The 17,578-nt window shown below is 38.4% G+C and overlaps 2 protein-coding genes across 4 annotated transcripts in view; one reads left to right on the top strand and one right to left on the bottom strand.

Annotated features, from left to right (window-relative positions):
• Positions 1–17,180, bottom strand: part of LOC129772801 (uncharacterized) — a 132,639-nt gene extending 115,459 nt beyond the window's left edge. The window contains exons 1-2 of one of the 3 annotated variants that reach the window (XM_055776273.1): positions 17,026–17,180; positions 16,180–16,489 (exon numbers count right to left, since the gene is read on the bottom strand). The gene's annotated coding sequence lies outside the window, so the exon portion shown is untranslated. Of the gene's footprint in view, positions 1–16,179; positions 17,001–17,025 lie in introns of those variants that run through there. The other 2 variants (XM_055776272.1, XM_055776275.1) reach the window with 2 other exon arrangements.
• Positions 1,269–2,924, top strand: LOC129772802 (uncharacterized). The gene is made up of 4 exons (XM_055776276.1): positions 1,269–1,350; positions 1,521–1,685; positions 1,747–2,141; positions 2,373–2,924. Exons 2-4 carry the CDS (start codon positions 1,551–1,553, stop codon positions 2,608–2,610), a joined length of 768 nt encoding a protein of 255 aa, XP_055632251.1. The 5' UTR covers positions 1,269–1,350; positions 1,521–1,550; the 3' UTR covers positions 2,611–2,924.
• Positions 17,181–17,578: the final 398 nt, after the last annotated feature.

The following is a 17,578-nucleotide window of genomic DNA, read 5'->3' as shown; positions in this document are numbered from 1 at the left end:
TTTGTTGACAAAACATAGAATAAAGTTCATTTGTATGTTTTGAAACGGAACTAAAATTAATTAAATTAACCATTAATGCTCGAGAGTCCGAAACTGCAAAAAGTCATGTGTTGTCACTTCACAACAGTATTTGATTGACAACAAGCCAATCTAACTATAAAATGTTCTCCAATTGACGATTATTGTGAGAAATTTTCTCAATTTTACTATACCATGGTTTAATTTTGGGTGATTTACACATGAAAACGCAAAAAAAAGTGTTTGTAGTCAGTTGAAATGTCACGTTGGAATGGATCGTATATTTTTCGTAACGTGACAACATCTTCTTGAGACAATTGATACTCCTTTCGATCTTATCCAAATTTTGTGGGTTGTTTACTACTCATTGTTCACTACGTGAAACCCAAAAAAAAAAAAATTTTTGAACTCAAGTTCATCAAATAAACTAAAAAAAAGCTCTATTTTTGTGATGTGACAACGCTTCAAAATATTTTTGTTTTAGAATGCTGGTTTCTCAGAAATTAAAAATGAGAGATAGCTCTACCCACGGCAAGTATTTAATCATCCATTCAATGGTATATAGACATTGAAGATTGGTTAAGCAAGTGCAGAGATATCTCAAGGAGCATAAAAATAGGGAGAACCTAAAATATTTTAAATATAATTATGTAGTTTTTTAACACTCCTTTACTCGGGCGAAAAATCGTAACTCGTGTACTCACCGACTATGTGCGTCTCTGTAATATTGCTATTGTGTATTTTCAGGCGTTATTGGTAATTATTCAAAGAAAAAGATATAATTGATGAGAAAACTCCAGAAAATATTTTTTCTTTAACTTCATTCTGTTTTCAGCCACCTCATTCATTCTCGGTCTGTCAGACCTGTGCACGATTGTAGGAAGGTGTTAAACTCGCCCCTAAGGCTGGTGCATTAAAATCAACTTAGTTTCAAAGAATTTATGATATAACTAGTGTTTATTCGAATTACATTTTCTATTTTCTCCTAAACCTAGATTTGAAATTTGGTTCTTTGGTGTATAACGTCATGAAATGAGTCATTGCGTGTGTGACAAGTAGAATATTTTATTGAAATCATATATTGCCATAGCCCAAAAAATAAAAATTTAAAATTAAAACAGCAATTCGGTTCTGATATATTATTACACTTTTCATGAACGCTTGTCTAGTATATCAAGAAATACCATCGAATAACGGATCATTTACAGATTATTCGAGCAATAAAAAAAACAATGCAAACTGGCAACCCGATACTGGTACAATTGTGATTTGCTCATATCACTTCAGAACAAATTGAGTCGGAAGCCATTAGACAACAAAGAACAACGATTGGTAAGATCTTTGTTTCTATTTGTGTGTTACATTCAGTCGCGTGGAGAAACTTATGTTTGATCTAAAATAAACGTGTTCCAATTGCATATTGAAAATTGAGATTTTTTTTTCTTTGCTTTGTTACGCTATAATAATCCTTTACTCGTTCGACACTGTCCAACCTTTTATAGTGCACAAAACAAAATCGAACACCGAACACAATGGCGACAGTGATTCGGATCAAGCGACGGGTAGACGAGGAGCCACTGGATGCTCTCGTGCTCAATTGTAAGAAACGTAGAGTTGATCTTGACACGGACTCTCTGGAGCTTCAATTTGCCGGAACAATCGAAGAGGTGACATGCGCGTACGCGTAAACGAAATTTGTTACAATTGTCTGATATTTTCGTTTCACAGGCCGATAATATTCCCACACATTTGCAACAAAGTTTGACGCCGGAAAAATCTGGAGAAGCAGTATACCGCGATCATCTACTTTTGACGTTGATGTGTAATGAACTATGGTCACTAGTGTCATCACACAATCCATTAAGAGTCGTGAACTGCACCCGATCACTACCCCAGCGCCGCAGAGCATTTGGAGGAACCACCATAGTTGATATGGAACGTGCATCTCTCGATTCGCCTGGTCTTGCTGAGCCCATAGCTTCGACCAGCAAGCTAGAACCTATGGAAAACAAGATACAATCTTTTCGGGAGAAGAACCAATACGTATACGATTTGTACATATCGAAGGATCTTCGACGGGCTGCTCAGTACCATGCTCTACCGCGGCGTATACAGAATCACAGGTTGGTTTTAGTTTTTCGGTGCGAGAGAATTTAAGCCACATTAATCAAACTACGAGAGTTATTCTGAAGCTTGGAACTCTTATAACAAAAAAAAAATCAATCAATTTTTATCATCAAAAAATATTTCCAACTGATCAGCCTACTACTGTCTAGAAGGGGGTCGATATAGTAGAACCAGAAGTAACGAGCGGTGTCCAATTTTAATCATTCTTTTTTCACTTCCTTTTACAGCGTCGGAATTCATGCTGATACGCTGTTTAACACCCATCGGAAAAAGGATGAATTCGATGATATCGATGCATTCGATGATATCGATGAATCCGATTATATCAGTAAATCAGATGATTCCACAACCGACGACGAAGATTCAGAGGATCCTAATGATGGGGACGATTGGTACGATAATCGTGTGATGAATGACAGCTGTATGGACGAAATGTTACGCGATTTCAAGCGATTGCATCGATGATAGATTGATGTTGAGAGCAACGCGACTACCTACACAAAACAATAGGGCACAACTTCTGAAAAGTAGACACGATAAAAAAATCACATGACAAATTGTTTCAAAAAGAAAGTAGAAGAGGCAGATGAATGTGAGTATTCAAAATTACATTCCAATGATTGAACGCTATAGAATAACTATATAGAAATACATAACATATGTACTGTTTGTTTGGTAAGCGACCAAGATTGAACCTCAATCAATCAACCTCAACAATATACAAAATTATGTATAAATAGTGATTTGTACAAGTTTTTTTTTAAAATTAAATAAAAAAATACTGCAATTTATATGGGTAAATTTCATAAAAACTTCAAATAACACAACTTGACTTTATTCTGGGGGACAAATTTGAGACCATGTCACATGGATCAGTGTACAATGGTCCAGGGAACGAATTTAAGTGAAAAATTTGTATCTACAGCACGAAAGGTATCCTCTAGGCAAAAACTGTCTTCGTCAAAGATATTACATATGATAAGGTGACCAAAATTTTAGGCGAATTAAAAAAATCTAACTTATCTTTATAGATAGAGCAGGGTGTCGCCTACCAGGAAAAACCATGAAAATCAGGGAATATCAGGAAATTCAAACAGGGTCAGGGAAAATCAGGGATTATCAAGGAATTTCGTCACCAATCTGGAAAAAAAAATGCAATTTTGCTGTAATTACAGTAATTAGCAAGTTAGTAATACAAAAAAAAAGTATTTGACTAGTTTGACTCTCTGTTGGGTTTCCAGTATGTTGTTTGCTTTTACCACTAGGTAAAGTTAGTCCTTCAGAAAGGTAAACAGTGCAAAAATAAACAGCTTTTACGGCTGTTTTTAAATATTTGGCAGATACGTTTGCGCAGGCAGAGAGAGAGAGATGTGATGAAATCAAAAGTTGTCTAGCAATAGACGGCACCAACGAAATTGGTCATTTTACGCAATCTGTGATTGGACTTTGAAAATGAAGAAGAAAAGCTCCTGTATTTGGGCAACTTCGGGTTGAATATTTTATACGGTGCATCCAAGCATGAATTCTAAGAGTAGCCAAAATTTCACGACAGACAAATACTGCAATTTCGTCTATCATGCGAAAGAATGTCAAAAGCATTGGTTTAAAACCTTATGAAGCGTTGATGTGTCCTGCGAGAAAAGCCGTATCTTTTCTTCGTCCTTCCGTTATTGATTCTGATTAAAAATTGGCTGGAAAACGGTTCGAGAATCTTTTGACTATATTAACGGATTTTGGTCGTATCAGTTGAGTACAAGCAGAGTCAGCACTGGAACAATATTGGTAACAACAAAAGCAACAAGTTACTCAGTATGATTTTGAAAATGAGAGGACTTTTTCATTAACACCGAATGTTTTTATGAAACCTTTCGTGTGGAAACATTGGAGGGATAGCATCAATAAAAATGTCGAGCTGTTCAATTCAACGAATTCGAAGTTCTCATTCTCGAGGAAAACCTGACGAAATAGGCTTATAGGGAAGACCCCTGTCTGGAAACTCGAAAAATAATGAATTTCCGTGATTTTTTTTCGGAAGCTACACCCAAACTAGCGTTGGCAGAAAACATGTCATCTTTGGCAGAAATGATGCTATTTAGTGTGCTGGAGAGTCAAATGCGTAAATCATGAGCTATTTTAAAAGCATAAAAATGGTTTGTACGTATGCGTGCAGACATCTCTTTCTGTTTTCTTTTCTCATTTCATTTGGGATTGTGCCAAAAAAAATCCATACGACGTCAATGGGGATCGATGAAGATAGAAGATGTATTTTCATTTTTTTGAGGGCACGAATAAAGATTATCACGCTGTTTCCAGCTAGATACGTAGATGCTGTCTGGAAATCTGTACCTTGCTGGTAGAATCGGTTCTGAAGCAACGGGGTGTCGTAGCACCGGATAAATCCCGTCTGGTCCTGGAGATTTAAAGCGCTTCAAGGAACCCACTGCCCACTCAACCCTTGACTTCGTAAATATCGTTCTAGCCATTTCATTAACTCTATTCTCGTCGCTGATTGGACAAGATTGAGCTGTATTGAAGACCTGTGCGTGTCCGGAAGTCAATTGGATTGAGCCTGGGAAGTGTGTTTCCATCATGATACTTAGTGTTTCCTGGGAGTCGGTTTTATATAGATCGTTTTCATTTTTCGGTAGTATCGGTTCTGAAGCAACGGGGTGTCGTAGAACAAATTCCAATGAATACTTTAGGACAATACCTAAAGCTTTACATAGGGGTTTTTGAAAATTCGAAAAATTGCCAAAATAGTGGCTATTTTTGTTAAAAATGAGTTATTTTTCATGAAAAATCGCTGTTTAGAATGTGACTTCATCTTCTCCTTCTTCTTCTGTACGAGCATTGTACCACTGCGTCCATTAGTTTGATCTATTGTAGTGCACTCCAGTTTGCTATGTATGCAGTGTCAGTTCGTTCCATGACTCAGGGAATAAGTGATAGTCGCACCAGGGACTTGCATATCCTCACACGAAGGGTTGACTTCCTTTATGAAGTTCCTAACCTTTTTTGGTTCGGCAGACCAAATCCCGTTAGCCATAAGCCCCTTTCCAAGAATCCGCAGTCTCCGCTGAATTAGTGTACTGCATTGACACAGTAAATGTTCTGAAGTTTCAGTTTCGAAATTGCAGAAACGACAGTTATCATCTGTCAATTTTCCGATTTTTTAAGGGTATACCTGCTCGGACAGTGTCCGGTCAATAGACCGGTTAATGTACTCGAATCTGCCGAGTAGGTTGCGTGTTATTTTGTTACAAGGTGTAATGAATAATTTGGATTGTCTTGGTGTTGATAGAACCTTCCACATGGCTCAGATTTCATGCATGATGTTGATAATCCACAAAATGGCTCAGGCCCGACGAATTCAGTTGAAGATCCTAATCTTGCAAAGAGATCGGCTTTTTCATTACCCTCTATACTGCATTGACCAGGCATCCAGTATAGATTAACTTTGTTAGTAGCAGCTAGTTGTTTTAAGGATAGAATACTTTCCCAAACTAGCTTTGACTGACATGTGTATGCTTTCACTGCATTAAGAGCTGCTTGGCTATCTGAGAAGATACAGATATTGACATACCTGTATTTACTAGCCAAACAAACATGTTGTACATGTTAGAATAGCTTGTATTTCTGCTTGAAAAACTGTAGGCCACTGTCCTATTGGAATTGACATGTCGATTACTGGTCCAATAATCCTAGTTCCCGTGGATTTACCAATTTTAGATCCATCGGAATAAAACACGAATGATCCTGGACGGGTGTTGGGACCACCTTCTACCCACTCGTTGCGATTGAATTGAATCACTTTGAAGGGAACACTGAAGTTAGTCTTTTTTTCTATCCAGTCTTCAATTCTTCCTTACTATAGTGTTCAGTTGAAAATCTTTCAGGATTTGTAAATGCCTTGTGGGATCTCATTCTAGAAAATGTTTTACACGTTTCAGCCTGAGAGCACCTTTTTCCGCTTCAAGTTGCACATATTGGTGCAAGGATAGAAGGTATAAACGAGCATCTAGGGCTTCGGAGGGTGCGCTGGGCATTTCCCCAGTTATTGATAAGCATACCAGACGTTGTAGTTTATCGAGTTTTTTTTATTTGTGTAGTTTTAGGCCTAGCGAAGCATATGTTAGTCTGGATCTCACAATTGCCGAGTAAATGCAGTGAATCATTCTCGGTTTTAGTCCCCACTTTTCCCCGAATATACTACTACAACTCCAGAGTGCAGTCTGGGCTTTAGATATTGCATACTCCAGTTCCGTTCCGATTTAGTTTTCGGTCAAGCATAACACCTAAATATTTGGTTCGTTTTGAAAGCTCCAATTGTACACCTCCCAATCTAAAGGGTGGAATCTTATACTTTCTTTTTTTGGTAAATAGAATTATGACTGTTTTTGAAGGATTAACACTAAGTCCTTCCAAGTTGCACCATTTGAGTGTGTAGTTAAGGGCTGTTTGCATTCTATTGGAAATAGTATACTCACATTTACCCTTCACTAAGATGATTAAAGGGTGTGTCACATCAAATTGCATCACGGAAAAAACGCTGTAGAAATTTAATTTTTAGGAATTATATCTTCAGCTTTCGCTTATAATCAGATAAGAGTGTATAGATCACGTTGGCCATGCTTCACTGTCAATTTTTCGTAAATTTGGAAAAATGTCGTCGAACGAAAAAGAGCGTTGTGAATTAATCCTGTGCACTCATTTCGAGAATCCGGAGTTGTCACATCGGGACATCGGTAAGATGCTGGGAATCGTCCAATCCACGGTCAGCAGAGTACTAAAACGATACTTCGAGAACCTAACCATCGACCGGAAGGTGAAGAACGGCAAAAATGGATGCTCCGTCAGTGAAAAAGATCACAAGCGCGTAGTTAAGCAGTTTAGACGTGATCCGAGAAGTTCGGTCCGGGATGTCGCCAATAAGCTGAATTTGTCAAGTTCATTCGTCCAGCGGACCAAGCAGCGGGAGGGCCTGCGTACATACAAGGTTCAGAAGGCTCCTAACCGCGACGAAAGGCAAAACATGGTGGGGAAGACGCGAGCCCGGAAGCTGTACACCGAAATGCTGACGAAGCCGCATTGCCTGGTAATGGACGACGAAACCTACGTCAAAGCGGACTTTCGTCAGCTGCCGGGCCTGTTGTTCTTCTCCGCAGAGGACAAATTCAGCGTTCCGGAGGAGATTCGCAAGCAGAAACTATCCAAGTTTGCCAAAAAGTACATGGTGTGGCAAGCGATCTGCTCTTGCGGAAAGCGGAGCGCCCCCTTCGTGATGACCGGCACGGTAAACGGGCAGGTTTACCTTAAGGAGTGCCTACAGAAGCGCTTACTACCACTATTGAAGCAGCAAGAGGGCCCGACCATCTTCTGGCCGGATCTCGCTTCGTGCCACTATTCAATGGACGTGTTGGAGTGGTACGAAGCCAACGGGGTCACCTTCGTGCCAAAGGAAATGAACCCGCCCAACGCGCCGGAGCTTCGCCCAATAGAGAAATATTGGGCGATTATGAAGCAGGCCCTCTGGAAGAACCCAAAAGTTGTCAAATCGGAGGCGGACTTCAAGAGAAAATGGATTTCTGTTCAAAAAAAACTACAACCTGACGTTGTACAGAACCTTATGGACGGGGTAAAGAGGAAGGTGCGAGCATACGGGCTTGGGCTCGAAGTATGAATAAAAAGAAAATGCCAAAAGTTGTTTAATAGTTTTTATTTTACTGTCTAAAATTTTCAAAAGGATCGGTCTACTGGGCGAATTTCTACAGCGTTTTTTCCGTGATGCAATTTGATGTGACACACCCTTTATGTCATCGGCAAAATCGATGACTTCGTATCCTAAATTAGCTAGGTTATTAAGAAGATCGTCTATAACTAGGGACCACAACAGAGGAGAAAGAACTCCTCCGTGAGGGCAACCACTAGTTGGTTTCGTTGTTAGAGTAGATCCTCCTAATTTAGCTGTTATTAGTCGGTTGGTTAGCATGGCATGTAGTTGAAGATGCACATGTCAAAATTACATTTTTTCATAGCTTCATTTATAGAGTTGTAGGATGCATTATCAAATGCTTCTCAATATCAAGAAAAGCTGTAAGTGAGATTTCTTCAGCATCCATAGACTTCTTTATTTTTGAAATTAACGTGTGAAGCGCTGTTTCAGTTGATTTATTTGCTTGGTAGGCAAATTAAAATTTGTTGAATGGTCTCCTGTTCAAATATGATGATTTGATATGGAGATCAATGACCTTTTCCATAATTTTTAAGATGACAGATGTTAGACTAATTGGTCTATACGCTTTGGGAAGCGTGCTGTCACGGTTGCCAGTCTTGGGAATAAACATAACCTGGACTTCTCGCCATTTACTAGGAATGTAGCTTATTACCATCTACATCTACTGGAAACATCTCCGTTAGGAGAGGGACAGTGATATCCTTGCTTTTTTTTGTAACAACACCGGATAAATCCTGTCTGGTCCTGGAGATTTAAAGGGCTTCAAGGAATATACTGCCCACTCAACCCTTGACTTCGCAGAGATCGCCCTAGCCATTTCATTAGCTCTATTCTCGTCGCTGATTGGACAATTGGAAATTGAGCTGTATTGAAGATCTGTGCGTGTCCGAAAGTCAATTGGATTGAACCTGGGTTGTATGTTTCCATCATGAGTGTGTTTCCTGGGAGTCGGTTGTATATTGACCGTTTCCTTTTTTCAGACTACCAAGTCCGTGACTTCATACATTTGGATGTAACTTTCCAACGAAATCAAATATCTAAAATTTCTTTTAGGACAACATTTCAAAAGGCATAAGCTTTTCAAAAATGAAAAAAAACAAAATTCGATTTTTTCGATTTTCCAGACCGGGGTCCCCCCTTAAGGACGCACTAGATGACATACAGCGTAACTGAAGTTGATATAACTCGGTAAATAATGAGAATTTCGAAAAACTTTTAATAGGACACGCTCTTGAATGTCTAAACGTCAGAAATTTGAAGAAACAACATTTGGATTTTTTAAAATTTGTTTCTAAATTGTATTGAATTTGATGCAAAACATTTTCTTCGTGAAAATATGAGATACTAGCTGACCCGGCAAACTTCATCCCGCCCAAAATTTGTTTTTTGTTATCAATACCTTCAAACATTCACGTTTTCATACTAAGCGCAAGTTCATGAGTCCAATTGCAGAACTGTTCATTGATTGATCTTCTAATCGACCCCGTTGAATTTATCTTCTACTAAAAAAATCCTAATACTTCTACCAAAACTCATCATTATAATATCAGATTATTTTCAGACACAGACCCCTCCCTCTTCTCCCCTTTAGAGAGGGGGGAGGAGTGTCTATTAACCATAGAAACGTTTCGTGCCCCCTAAAATCTTAACATGCCAAATTTGGCTCCAGTTGCTTGATTAGTTTTCGAGTTATGCAGAAATTTGTTTTTCATTTGTATGACAGCCCACCCTAAGAGAGGGAGAAGTATCTAACCACCATAGAATCATTTATTGCACCCTAAAACCTTCACATGCCAAATTTGGTCTCGTTTGCTTGATTAATTCTCGAATAATGCAGAAATTTGTGTTTCATTTGTATGGCAGCCCCCCTTAGAGATGAGGGTGGGGTGTCTAACCACCATAGAAACATTTATTACACCCTAAAACTTCCATATGTCAAATTTTATCGAGACTGATCTTCCACAACTCTGATGGTTTCATATATGGCTCACAATTTCTGATCCATTGGCCTATTAGTGAGAATGACACAATAGGAGTGGCGATTTGTAAGCCTTGATGGTTCCACTTTGTATTCCCATTTACGAATCATTGTCGCTGAATCGTCTATCATAAATCGGATGGTGACTGGTGAACAGGGCCCGAAATCTTCGAAGGTGAAAAATGAGGACCGACTCTACTCTCAGTACACCCAAAATTGATTTTTAGCTGTTTTGTCATCCCGATTTATTAAATTAAATTAAATTATTAATTAAATGAGACATAACATAACAGAAAATGTCATGACTCACAAATACTGGTAAGCATTTGTATAATATACATGGTACAGCAGTATAAGATTAATACGAGCGAGTGAAACAAAAGACAAATAAGCTTTCCGCATACCTTGCCACATACACGGCCCAGACCGAGATAGATATTGTTCTCCTTCATGCGCCCCTTTTTTACTCTTAGAAAACATTTTCCAACTTCATTATATTTTTTTTTTATTTCCTGTTGGGTACATTTTCCACTACGACCAGTTATTTCATCTTCTTCATTATATAATCAGGTACAATATTATCACGTATTTGCTGAATAACTGTCGAAGCATCATTAGCCATGAGGATACCGTGGTCGTGTAAAACAGCGTTGCATTCCAGCCGACCTTGGTTCGATCCCCATTGACATCGTATAATTTTCTTTTTTTTGGCACAATCCCAAATGAAATGAGAAAATGAGAAGAAACAGAAAGAGATGTTTGCACGCATACATACAAACCATTTTTAAGCTTTTAAAACAGTTCATTATTTGCGCATTTGACTCTCCAACACACGGAATGGCATCATTTTTGCCAAAGGTGTAGCTTCGCTTCGACCAGAACTGCTTCGGCAGTCGCCGGCAACAAAAAATGACTTGATTGAAAAATGAATTGACTAGCGTTGACTATCGAGGATGACTGGTGAACTAGTCCAGTCAGTGGTTATTTTAACTGACTCGACTAATGAATACAAATCCTCCTCTTCATTCAACTGACTTCAATCCACACTTCCATTTCCCCCTGACACTAATTCATACCCGCGGACGCAATATTATTTTTACGTCCATATAAAGAGGAACGAAAACATGATTTCTGATGCAAAAAAGAAGTTACCCCATCAACGAACGGTTTATTGTGTACTCGAGAACTCAAGCCAACGAACTTAGACATTTATCAAGTAAGCTATAAAGCTTAGTTAGCGTTAGTATTAGTAAATAGCGTGCAAAATAGCGCACACACACAGCACGCTATTTTATAGGTGTGAGTAATTTACGATACGATACGATACGTTTACGATACAAAAAATCTAGCTCACCTGTAGTGTATGTCAAACCACGTTGAACTCAAACATCGATGCATGCACACGTACATGGGAGAGAGAAAGAGAGGAACGAATTCGTTTGAGGGAAGTCACTTCAAAATGCAATGAGGACAATTTGATTGGGAAAAATGAAATGATATAGTCGAGTCGGTAGAGGGAGATAGCTGTTTAGTCGTTTTGGCGGAGAGACTGCGTGAAGAAGCCGAAACTCATTACTAACTGAATACTGGTATAGTCAGTCAATCAGTCAGATAGTCAGCTGACTATCCTCAGTTGACTATGACTATGCAGAGCCCTGCTGGTGAAGGAAAATGGATCAGTTACAACATTCTCAAGCGAAAAGGATTGTAGACAAAATGGATCATCAGACGCAAACGGTAGCCAAGCCAGGATTGAGGACCAGAAAGGTTGTGCTGTAGTTTGGGATTGGTGGGAAACATGTAGATGTAGCCTGTATTGTCAGCATTAGGCCGCCTGAAAAAACAATCGCACAAAAACGTCCTGCTTTGACTAATACATGAGGAATAGTATCGTCCTGTATCGTCTGGACTTGGCACCAAGTAATTACCACCTGTTTCTGTTCCCGAGAATGATTTTGCTGGTGAAAAATTATCCACTAGAGAAGGTTGTGAGAATCGTCTCGAGTTGTTCTTGCACACAAGAGCGAGGGTTTCTATGGAAAAACGTAATGGAATTGCCTCTAAAATTACAACAAGTAATCGAATAGAACGTTGCATATTTGACCTACATTAGATACATCGATTTTAAGAGAAATAAAAAGTGTACAAAAAATTATTACTGCCCTCTTTAAATTCAGAAAAGCACTAGCAGAATAGGAACCTTTCAAATTCGTTCCAACATTTGATCATATACATATGCAACATTCCTTTTACTCATATAGCAATAAACCAACAATCTTCGAAAAAAAACTTGGCATGTTATAGATTTCTTGCTCGCCAGCTTTTCCACATAATGCAATGCGCGCTTGAGGAATGCGCTAAACACATGAAACGAAACCGTAAGAAAAGCACACCCATTCGATGCACTTTCTTGAACCCGAAAGGCATAAACCGCCGACATGCATTGAACATGCAAATACATAGCGATCTGCTCATAGCGTTCACTTCCTTCAACGGCAGCAGAAGAGCCGACAACTGCAAATTGAGGATTTCAATAAATAGAGCAAAACAACGGAACACACAAACACGGTGAACGCTAGGCATCGACTTCGACTTCGACAACGACGACGACGTGTGCGAAACCGAGACATTCCTCCCGCAGCGTCTGTCGCCACTCGTCGATTTTTCACCAACAGACTTGCTAAAGATCGGCCGGTCACATGACGATGCGATACCCCGTGGCATCGTGGTGGCGTATGGTGGCGGAGATGGTGACAACAAGAAAAACAACGAAGCAGCGCGGCTGCGGAGATAACCGATTGCTTCACGAACAGCAGCGAACGCGCTACACATTTTGGAGAGATATGTATATATTTTGCAATTGAGAGCATTCGAGAAAGAAAAAAAACACAATATACGTGGCCTAGTGTGACATTGGTGTTGGGGAACCAATCAAGCGCCCAGAAAACGGTTATAATTGCCGGCTCGTATCTGGAACGCATTGGCTGCTTGTTGCGCGAGCAATACTCGATTGCATGTGTGATGTCGAACCGAACTTGAATCATTCTCGCTATCATCCATTATATCGATGATTGAATTCTATTGTGTAGATAACCACAGATAAAGCTGATGTTTCAACTTTAAAGTGGGAACTATATAACACGCGGCTTACTTGCGCAATTCTCTCTTGTTACCTTTATCAATTAGCGGTATATTTTTTCGCAGTGACAATCTGTTTTCCCAAATAGACAGTCGCTAATGTTACGTGACATTCAAACGTATTAATACTTAACTGAACACGACATGCAATGGAGGCGAATGAACTGCAAAGTTTAAAGCCTCTTAAAAACAAAGAAACGTGAAACGACATGCAATTAGACAAAAATATACTGTCATGTATTTCACTTTTCACCAAGAAATAGAGCATTTTTTTAAATATTAACCAGACAGCAGACGAATTAGCAAAATTGAGTAGCCATAAATGGAGAAATGAATAAATATCTTTCGAGAGAGAATATTGGCACATGGAAAGAATGATCACACTAGTCACACTAGTATATTGAGCTGTGGATCGTTCAGAAGTTTTTTTTGTTGAGGATTTTCTTGTCTGTTGTATTATGTTGGAACTTGATAAACGGGTAAATTCGATTTCTTGTAGATTTCATAAACTACTGCACGGTAGAGTTTACATCATTCAAAGGTTTCTTTTTTATTGTGTACAATACAGTCCACCTCTAATCCACGCATCCGGCTGGGACACTACTGTTTTTACACCAAAAGCAGTGCGACAGAGGAAGTTGAAGCGTTTCCGCTACAACTACTTTCAAATTGTCAATCCAAGTTCAAGCAAGTTCTACAAAATGCCACAAGCTTTGAGCTACCCAATATTGGAAAACTTTAAATATTGGGTAGTTTATATAAACCGATGAGTCAGTCAAAAAGATCTTCAAGAAAGAAAAAAAAATGGAAACAAACACAATTCTCGCGTAACTTTTGAAAAGGTCCAATGTAACATTTTCGTCAACTCGAGAAAAACGAAGTTGAAGACCCGAACATTAATCTGCGAATTGTATTGAAAGGTATCGATCTCTATCGCTACTTTCACCACTAGCAGTCAAGAATAACTCTGAAAAACATATCGTAACTGTTGTTCAGTGATTTGAGCTCAAATTTGAAGCCTAGGAACGAAAAATGATACATTGGACGTTTTGACTGCCGCGTTTTCACATTAGACATATTACGTTGCACGATGCGAATCTGAAACTAACTACTAAACAGCAATTCAAATATCAGCATTTCGTTCTAAAGACTTATTATTGTTGTTATCACTCGTTGAATTGCACTGAAATCGCTAACAACGCCTGTAAGAAACAAAAACCCAAAACGACCGAAGTACGACTTTGTGTTGTTTTGACTGCTTTGTTACTTCGGACGTTCCGAGCGTCGGAGGAAAGTGGCGTCCGAAGTAACAGCCGAGTGCTTAAAATACGAATCTGCACATTGGATATTTTTTGTATCGGCGATAAAAAGATGAAGAAGATAGATACATGAACGATTGTTTTTGTAATGCATTCAATGATTGAAAACTAAGAGCGTGCATCCATTAACTCGATTTGTTTACTTTTGTTACATAGGACCTTTTCAAAAGTTAAGCGAGAATTACTGCACATTATCACAGTCCTATGTCAAAATTCCGTCCGTGTCCCTAGGCCCAGACACATCAACTTTTTTCAATATTTTCTCTCTTCTTCTTTATCTCTCCACTCCACTTTCTCCTCTCTCTCTCTCTTTCTCGCTCTCTCTCTGTCTCTCTCTCTCTCTCTCTTTCTCTCTCTCTCAATCTCTCTTTCTCTCTCGCTCTCTCTTTTTTTCTCTCTCAATCTCTCTCTTTCTCTCTCGCTCTCTCTTTTTTTCTCTCTCAATCTCTCTCGCTCTCTTTCTTTCTCTCTCTCAATCTCTCTTTCTCTCTCTCTCTCTCTCTCAATCTCTCTTTCTTTCTCGCTCTCTCTTTCTCTCTCTCTCTCTCTCTCTTTCTTTCTCTCCATCTTTCTTTCAACCATCAAAATCATCTATCATTATGAACTATTCACAACAGCAAAATTCATTTTCAGAAAACAGACGGAATTATTCTATAAATATAATAAATTTAGCTACTTGTACACTTTGTACACTTTGCAACAGCTGCCAAAAGATGGGATGCCGTGTGGTATTGTGCAGCTGATGGCTGATACACGGATATAAATATTGTTCTGATGAAACTGATGAAAATTATATTGATGCGAAATTAGGAAAGGTACAAGTTTGATGTCAGAGAAAGATTTGTAGAGCAGTTAGAGAGCTTCTGTTTGGTTGGTGAAAACAGTCAAGTTTTCTATGCATTTTCGTGAGTAAAAAATAATGAATAATGAATTTGTATTATGGTGATCAGTTTTAGTGGAAATATAAAGAAATCTGTAGAACAAATTGTTAAGGTGCATCACACACTTTTTTTTGGAAATAATTTGGCTCACAAGCCTCTAGATGTCGACACTCATATGTTTCTGAGATTCTGGGTTTTGGTTGTGTCAAACTTTGATTGCATTAGTAGCCAATTGAATGTGTCAACAAAAAACGTTGAAGGAAACTAATTGAGTATTTGCAAAACTTATTTTTCGCATCACATTACATTCATAACATTCTTTATGGAAGTTTATCTCTTGTCCGGTAAACTTTTCATCTCGATCTAGGTCATACGGAGTCAGTCAAATTTGTCAGTCATGACAAACATGAAAAAAAACTTGCAAATTTTTATCCCATGCAATATCTGTCAAGTGTTCCTCCGTCGAAGGAACAAACGATTTTGTGACTCGAACTTTCTTCATTATTTTTTTAGTCGAACCAGAGTTTATCCAAGAAAGATTATTCTTCTGCAAAATTCTTGCATTACTTTGTGACGTTAGATCCTTGCTACACGCAGCTGAAAGACAGATTCATTCTTCCCACCTTATATTTTCCATCTCGATGTGTTTAGGCATGCGATGACAGGTCATTTATGTTGACCACTGCTTTTGAGGGTTTCTAGACATCTGTGTAAACGATTTATTTTAAGACATTCTGAAAAGCTTAGACAAATTTTTTCAGATAGCAATCTTTCTTGAATGAGGATAAATAATAATTCTTGGGTATGTTAAGAGCATCCGAAAAACGATAAAAATGTTTTTATGATTACACATGACATCGTCACCACATTTTCTCTGGCTGATCAGCGAACATTTTCAATCTCGTTGGAATCAGAAAATTTATTCTTTTATCACAAACATTCAGTCGTTTGCAGAGGCATTTCATCTCCGCAGAAGAAACTCACCTGAAATGAACACCCCTAATGAAGTGTCAACCAAGATATCCTTCCGGTTGGCACTGTTTCCATGTTTAGAGCTAATCGCTGTCTGCTCCGGTCTTCCAATTATCCGAATGACAACAGCTTCACTTAAACTATATATATATCCTAATGATCCAATGAGCGCTCCTTTAGCGTAAAATTTAGATATTAATTCTATATTTGCAGCACATTAAAACTATTGGAAGTTTCATTGTTTATTTTCAACTACCACAAAAACAGGGAACACCACTAAATTCACTGCACTTTTTGTTATTCAGACATTTGAACAATTTTTCTGCAATGAACAAAAAAGCACACAATCCTTCGATTACGAACACCACCACAGCTTGTCTTTGTTGCAAGCTCAAGTGGTTTATTTATTTCTGCACTTTTGCAGCTGTGGCACTTTATTCTGCCGTCTTCGTCGAAATCATAACACTAATGGCTGGCAGCTTGGATATTTCTTTTTTTCGGGCTCAGCAAATCTACAAAAAAATATGACACATTCATCTCATTGCACTAATTTTTTTTTCCAACTCAAAGAAATACAATAAAAACAAAACCTAGAGGCAGTTATTGAGTAACCACGCCAATTTTTACATGCTTCACATTTTTTTTGAGGCAAATTTTCTGCGTTCCAGCACTTTATTTTTTTTCTAATTACAACTTTGCCGTGGCAATAAACAACACCAAACACAGGGACCGGGATCCACAGTCCCGATCCTACTCCTGCAACCGCTATTTTAGCTTCCAGATATCAACAATCGGCAATTTTGCTGTGACGAAATTCACCATTTGCAAAACTTGAAAGAACTTCGGCGTACAATTCACCTTTTTCCAGCAGCAAAAGGAAGAAACCTGGAGAAAACGACGTCGAATGAACGCAAATACCAGTGCTACTTGCAGAAGAAAACGTTCGAGAATGAAAGGTTAACATGAAGGGAAATTTTCTCTACTTCACTACTAGCAAAGGCGGAGAGCTTTCTCTTCGATCTTGTGCTAGGAGAGTGACGTTTGAAATGTTTTTAAGCGAGAGGAATGAGCTGTCATGAAGCGGCTGTTAAATGTAATGCGCTTTTTAGGTTTATGCTCTCATATATAGATGGCATTGTTCAAGATTTTTGTATGTTGTCATTGACACTCAGAGAAATAACAGGATTTATATAATTAATTTTGGAGTAAATAGTATTAATCTGGGTCATGCTGACTCAATCGAATATTTGCAAGTTCATTTTGCTTGGAAAAAAAAAATCATGCAACTTTTTTCCCCATGCTTTCTGTTTTTTTCCATGATGTCAATCGTTTCTTTTACAAAATGAGCAAACGCTATATTTATTTACCTTTTGTGATCGAACTAGGATTGAGATAAAGGTTTTTTTTTAGT

The sequence above is a fragment of the Toxorhynchites rutilus genome, chromosome 3 (genome assembly GCF_029784135.1).
Source record: "Toxorhynchites rutilus septentrionalis strain SRP chromosome 3, ASM2978413v1, whole genome shotgun sequence".
NCBI lineage: Eukaryota > Metazoa > Arthropoda > Insecta > Diptera > Culicidae > Toxorhynchites > Toxorhynchites rutilus.
This window is presented reverse-complemented; position numbering and strand designations above follow the sequence as displayed.

Coding starts and splice junctions, on each gene's coding strand:
- LOC129772802 (XM_055776276.1), top strand. CDS start 1,551: ATGGCGACAGTGATTCGGATCAAGCGACGGGTAGACGAGGAGCCACTG. Junction 1,686..1,746: donor TTGCCGGAACAATCGAAGAG/GTGACATGCGCG, acceptor TTCGTTTCACAG/GCCGATAATATTCCCACACA. Junction 2,142..2,372: donor CGGCGTATACAGAATCACAG/GTTGGTTTTAGT, acceptor TTCCTTTTACAG/CGTCGGAATTCATGCTGATA.